The 6,705-nt window shown below is 33.3% G+C and overlaps 1 protein-coding gene across 1 annotated transcript; it reads right to left on the bottom strand.

The window, feature by feature from the left end:
* LOC107622771 (probable methyltransferase PMT23) lies at positions 1,119 to 6,699 on the bottom strand. The gene is made up of 8 exons (XM_016324793.2): positions 6,158 to 6,699; positions 5,546 to 5,695; positions 4,599 to 4,869; positions 4,280 to 4,393; positions 3,735 to 3,906; positions 3,072 to 3,326; positions 2,323 to 2,517; positions 1,119 to 1,562 (listed from the first exon to the last, which is right to left on the bottom strand). Exons 1-8 carry the CDS (start codon positions 6,626 to 6,628, stop codon positions 1,370 to 1,372), a joined length of 1,821 nt encoding a protein of 606 aa, XP_016180279.1. The 5' UTR covers positions 6,629 to 6,699; the 3' UTR covers positions 1,119 to 1,369.

The raw sequence follows: 6,705 nt of genomic DNA, 5'->3' as shown, positions 1-6,705 counted from the left end.
TCTTTAGTAAGGTTTTAACGAGGCATAATCCTAAATGGACATCCAAGGGGGAGTGTTGTGACTAGGAAAGGATAAGAATGGATGTCCATTTAATGGGCAACCCATTTTCTACGTTGAAGAGAACAAGTTCTTAGGATGAAAGAAATAAATGTAGTTTGAAAAGTAAACTTCTCTTTGCCTATAAAAGCATGATCTGAGGCAAGAGAATATACATAACAATAATAAAATCAAATACTCTCTCTCTTTATGTTACAATCAAATACTTTTCTCTTTATATTTCTACTACAGTTCTTTCTCTTCTTTTATTTTATAAGTATTTTAAATTCTATTTTCTATTACTCTTTACATATAATATTAATAGCAATATTAATCATCTTTATTATATTGAGATTGTAACAATAAACAAATGCGATTCTCTCTCTCTTTATTTTTAATACTCCTTTCTATCTTTGTATATATATACACATTACAACATATTATATTATTATATATATATAAATTATTATTGGGCTAATTATTTTAATACTAGAGTCTTCTATTTATACATCTCTATTATATATATCTTTTATTTCACAACAAATTCATATTTATTAATTATGACACAAATAACAAGTTAGCTATAAATTGAGGCCAAGAAAAATTCTCCATGGTGGATACTATGATGAAGTGGAGTGAAGCAAAAAAGGTTTTTTGATGAAATACTGAAATAGTATGGTTGAGGAATAAGAACGTGATACGTAAAAAGTCTAGTAATATCTGATCAAATTTAGTTTTATGGGACCGAAAATGAGTGAACTAAGTTTGAATAAATAGTTAAATTGCGATTTACGGATTTAGTATGTAATTAAAGTTGATTTTATTATTTGCTGAGCATAAGTAAATCAAATTTGACCAAAATATAAATTTTCTTCACATATCACATATTCATTGTTAAATCATTATATTTCATCGAAAAACATTTTTCTTTTCAGAGCATCCCCTTTGTGTAGTTACTTGATTTATCATACAAACTTAAGAATCGAATTTGATTTATAATGTCAATGTATACACATATATAAAGTTTATGACTCTAAATCATGGAAATAATTTGGGCACATTATAGGTTTGAAACATGAACATCATATCTAAAATTCCTAACTTTCTTTCTCCTTCCCAGAAAAACTTTTTGATCATACAATCTGTAACATTATAATATAATTTAAAGAAAAAATATTACCGTGTGTGTTCACTTTTAGCGTCTACAATAATAGTTGTGGACTTCACAATTTTTTTCCCACGTTCTCTACTTCCCTTTCTCTTTTGTTTGGTTTCCTATATCAAAAGTGAATTCATATAACAAGATTGTATAATAAAAGAAGAAAGATGATTATTATGAAAGCTGCGGACGCCAAAAACTCTTCTTGGCAACAAGAAACTGATTTCTATACAACTTGACAGACCAATGAAGTGAACGCAAGATTGGACCAAGCTTTCTAATCACTTCCATGGAGTCTTGAACCACAAGGTACCCTTCTGGCCGCAATATGCGATCTATCTCCACAACCACGTCCATAATGTCACATCTAACAAATACAAAGTCATAAGAGAAAGTGTTGAGAACCAATACTTTTCAACCAATAAAGTAGTTAATAATTGATTATTTAAAAAAATCTAAAACTAAAAAAAATAAAAACGTCCAAAACACAATTAAAAAAATAAGAAACAAAATAAAACTAATTTAGAGTATAAAATTTAAGATGACCAGCGCCGGCGGCAGGAGGGTGGCCAATAGTGGTGGTAAGTGGCTGGTGGATATAGGTGAAACGAAGGTAAAAAAGTAATTTCAAACAATGTGTTTTGTTTTTGTTTTATTGGGCATTTTGGCTGGTCCAATACCTGTTGGCTGAACCATGTTGGTTTCTTAGCATTGTTGAAGTCCCAAAACATAGCTAAAATGACAAAATTATAAAACCATATTCTTTAAAAAGCACATGCTTTTGCTTAGTAGAACAAATTAACGAAACTCACGGAAAAAGTGAGTTTAAGTTTTGATATATTGACGTTATCTACTTATTCCTTTTTAGGTTTTGCTAAGGAATTTTTTTTAACCAGTAATCAATAAATAAAGTAGTTGACAAGTACAGATTAATGAAAAAAAATATTGGCTGAAAAAAAATTATTTTTACTCTGTGTATATATGAAAAGAATAAAACAAACTTTAATAATATATTGAAATATATCTTTAATATACTTGAATGGTAAGTTGAAAGAATGAATATGATTAAAAAAAATTTGATGGTATCAAAATTAAACTCTTTAGAGTTTAGAATAACATACGCATACCGTTTCTGAAGAGCTTCTAGTAGAAAACTAGAATGAAGAAGATCATAGGTGCGAGGGTAGGTGTTAAAGGACTCGCACCAATCATGATACATTCCTATCAACCCTTTGTCATTTATAATGCCCAGAGTATCTGCCATATCTATTGGTACAACATTCATCACCCAAACTGGTAGATCAATTAGTGCTGTTGCAAATCTGAAAATAAATAATCTAGTATCAGTTCTCAGGCAAAAGTGATCAAGTATCATAATTCATAATGAAATCCAAGTTTAGTTAATAATCTAGAGTTTAATTGGTATGTGCACTTTCAAAAAAGAAAAAAGGGTTTACACTAACTTCCAATTAAAGTATGTATGTATGTCAAGTTAACAGAAAGTGATTTCTTCATAACAGGATTTGATTAGATATTAACTCAAAACTAAGTAAAGGTTCATTCGAGTCCTCGAAATTGTGTGAAAGTTTTAAATTGATTCTTGACATTTCAATAATGTCATTAGGTCATTATACTTTGTGATTCACTTTGGTCCATCTCTGACAAAAGTGAATTATAGAGTATAATTTCAGAAACCAAATTACATTTTTTAAATCTCAAGAACCAATTTGAACACGGCCACAATTTAAACTAGAATAGACCTTTACTCGCGTAAAACTGTTGGATTTACCATGGATAGAAATTAAACTCAATAATCTAAAGGGAAAAAGGGCAAGAAAACTAACTAATCTCTAAGAAACATATATTATATATTTACCCTGCATAACCAGCGTTCATGTCCATAATGTTTCTGACACTTGACCAATTTAGAGAAAGGCTATTCATGTAAACTTCTGGAACTAGTTTAGACCAGTGTTTGCTGTCGTTATAGTACGTCTCGCCGGCATCCGGTACGGTGAATAAGCTAGGAGGCTTAGCGGTAAGCCTCTGAGGCCAAGGCATGGGCCAGCTCTGTATGTTGCCATTACTATCAACTGGAAGAGGGGTAATGCAGGGACTGAGTAAGGCATACCTAAACATAATTGTGCAAAGAAAAATTAGCAATAGATAGAAATAAATGTATAAAGCTAAAATCAGTATTGATCATGCATTAACAATTTCTATGGAACTTTTCTGAATAATAAATTATAGATGCCAAGATATTATTATACTAAAAGTTCGACCACATGTTGTACAGAGAGACTAATTGCTTAAGCATAAGGCAGCCTAATGCACAAGCATCTTGCATTATACAGGATTCGGGGAGAAACCCGACGCATAAGTCTAATTATTTGTATTTATACAAAATTCATGAAAAGAAAAATATCAAAGCTGCAATGATGTTTGTACATTTCTCTGTCATGTTGTTATCAAAAACCAAAATTTTGTAGATATATAAATGTCAAAGATATATAAGCCAAAAGGTGATATAGCTAACTACCATGGTTTATCTTTGGTATCCATATTTTTGCAGATTGGAGGATCGTTCTCTTTTCGGTTGTCATAGCAGGAAGATGAGTTAGGTTTCTGGTAAATAACAAGACCAATTCCATTTGAATCAACGGTCTTAGCCACGACAGTCCAGCACATTACTTTTGTAACTCTCACCATGGCTGCAGAAATAAATAACAATATCCATTCTTAGAAGAATATTTTGCATGTTTTCTAACATTCTTCATGAAATCAAAATGCCATGTTTGAAAAGAAAAAAAATGCTTTATTTCTTAAAACATAGTTGCTCGGAAGATTAAAACTTGTATCTCCGAATAATACTCGATTTGTTTCAAAATATCTGTTCATTTGAATAAGGTGATATGTTGATTTTTCAATATACCACCTTTTGCCCAAATTGCCAGAAATTTTGAAATGAAGGTGGTAATATTTATTAGCCTATTGTCAATATAGTCTACTTTCTAGGCATGGAGAAAAAGGAGATAAAATGATAAAAAAAAACAGAAGCAGAAAGGTGTGAAGTCAAAGACTAACCCTTCCACACTTTCTTATCTCTTTCATTATCATCACGATAAACCGGTGTTGCAGACCAGGCAAAGAAACCGCCTGGTCTAAGAATTCGATTGAGCTCGAATAATGGCTTCCCACCTGAAGGCATGAGCAAGGTTTGTGAATACACAGTTTTATCAAATTTTAGCCTAGTTTGGAAATTGTCTCAACATAGAAATACACAAACACAAGACTTATTTAGAGGAAAACCAAAGCAATTTCCGTCTTGAGACGTTTACCAAACATGGCCTAGCAGATGAAACATGGAAGATAATTATAGAAGAAGAAAAGTAGGTAAAAGTACCATCTGCATCCCAGTGAACCCTGCATCGTGCGCAATGGATCAAATCAAATCCATTATCAGCGAATGTCAGCTTCTGTGTCCCAATGACAGACAGGGTTGCTGGAATACCTCGCTCCAAAGCAAACTGTATTTGTGCTTCATGTTCATCCTTTGGTGCGAATGACATGGTAAGAACATTTTTGTCCAGAAGATAGCCACCAAAGCTAGCAACGCCGCAACCAACATCAAGAACCACCCTGATATTCTTGCCCCACTGAATTGCTGGTAGTGTCTGCCAAAAAAAAGAGACATCAACGAAATCAATACTATCAAAATATACTAATATCACAAGAACATGTGTATGGTACTAATTATTTAAGCTCATAGCTTCTTGCCCTGTAGAAAATATCAGATTATTATTAGCCACATACAACCTCCATCGACTGGTAAGTGTCAAATTGACAAATTCGTATATAAATTATTTCCGAATGTATTGATTTTTTTAGGTACCAATCTTGCCAATTCGACACTTATTAGCGGATAAATTGAATAAAACAGTTGAGTTGTCTCCGTTTGACCTCAAGGTCACATGTTCAAGCAGTAGATTTAGAGACTGATGTCATTATCAAGTTAGGCTACCTACATTACACCTTTTGGGTGCAGCCCTTCCTTAGACCCCGTATTAATATGGGATGCTTGTGCACCGAGCTGCCCTTTTATTTCGCATCTTATGGTGGCCTAGTTTCAATTTTCTGATTCTTGGATTAGACTACACCATTACTATGCTAACAGGCTCATTCTCAAAAGGAATTGTGTGCAAGTAAATCAAAAGAAAATCTTCCATCTTGGTCCCTATATCCTTCTCCTCTCAAATCTTTGTTTATTCCTCTATTTCTAGAAGAAAAGTCCAACAGGGAGGAGGGAAAAAAAAAAGAAAAAAAAAATGATAATTTAGTACTATGGTATACCTTCTCTATGTACTCAACATAATGATCAACTCCATCTTTGAATTGAGTACCACCTCCGGGAAAGACGAGATAATTGTCAGACTTCACCACCCAATTCTGCTCCTTCTTGTATTCAATAAGCTTTGTATGAGGGACATTATAATACCAAATCTGAAAAAAAACAGAACCAGAAGTAAATTTCATCAATGGATTTATGAAAATGTAAACCGAAATGGAAGTGGGCAAGTAGCACTATGGTGTCAAATTTCTTAAACTCTGTAAAATGCAAAGCACAATCTTAGACCACAATCAAGAAAGAGTCTTTATCATTGCAAAAATCAAATGGTTTCTATACAGATACCAGAATCACATACAAGCAATCACTAAGAACCACAAATTTTCTTGCTCAAAGTATCAACCTCACCATCTTAGAAATAATCAACTTGTCAAATTAAGTTACAAACAATTTTCAATTGTTGTACAAAATCATCTTTGGTTTTGAAGAAAAACAAAACCGATCATATCAAGAGAATGAAACAGTCTTTAAAATTTTCTATGCAGACAGCAAAATCAGAGTCAAATCAACCACTAAGAATCATAATTTCTTTTCTTACCAAAAAGTATCAATCTCACCATGTCCCTGCTCTTAGGCCACGGAACGGGGACCCGATACCCTTTGGGAAGTGGCAGCAAACAGTGCAATTTAGATTTAGGACAGTGCCTTTCCCTATGCTCCATGTGCCTCCTTGACCTTAGAGCCTTAATGGCCTTCATGTTATCCAAACATGGCATGTAATCCACCCCAATCCCACCCTTACAAACTTCCCAATGAATAATCGAATCCACAAAATCGTCACGGAAATCATCCTCCTCCTTTTTCAGAGGCAATATTCTTTGTTCTTCGGGCGGCTTCTCTTGTTCTTCTGTGATTGATTCTGAGAGTGGCTCAGGGTTTTCGGCATCAGGGTAGAAACTCGTTGGATTCAAGGTGGAAGCAGTGTTGGTTAAGAGAAGAACCACGGCACAAATGAGCAACAACAATATCACGAAAACCAAAGGGTATTTCCTCTCTTTCAAGATTCCTCCCTCAACTTGAATCGCCATTTTCGATGATCCAAACAACTAATTCTTGTGATGTTAGGAAGAGAAGAAGATTTGGCTTTTGTGAGAACTTAGCTTTT

The sequence above is a fragment of the Arachis ipaensis genome, chromosome B10 (genome assembly GCF_000816755.2).
Source record: "Arachis ipaensis cultivar K30076 chromosome B10, Araip1.1, whole genome shotgun sequence".
Classification (NCBI taxonomy): Eukaryota; Viridiplantae; Streptophyta; class Magnoliopsida; order Fabales; family Fabaceae; genus Arachis; species Arachis ipaensis.
The sequence above is the reverse complement of the archived record's forward strand: the minus strand, read 5'-3'. Positions and strand labels throughout refer to the sequence as shown.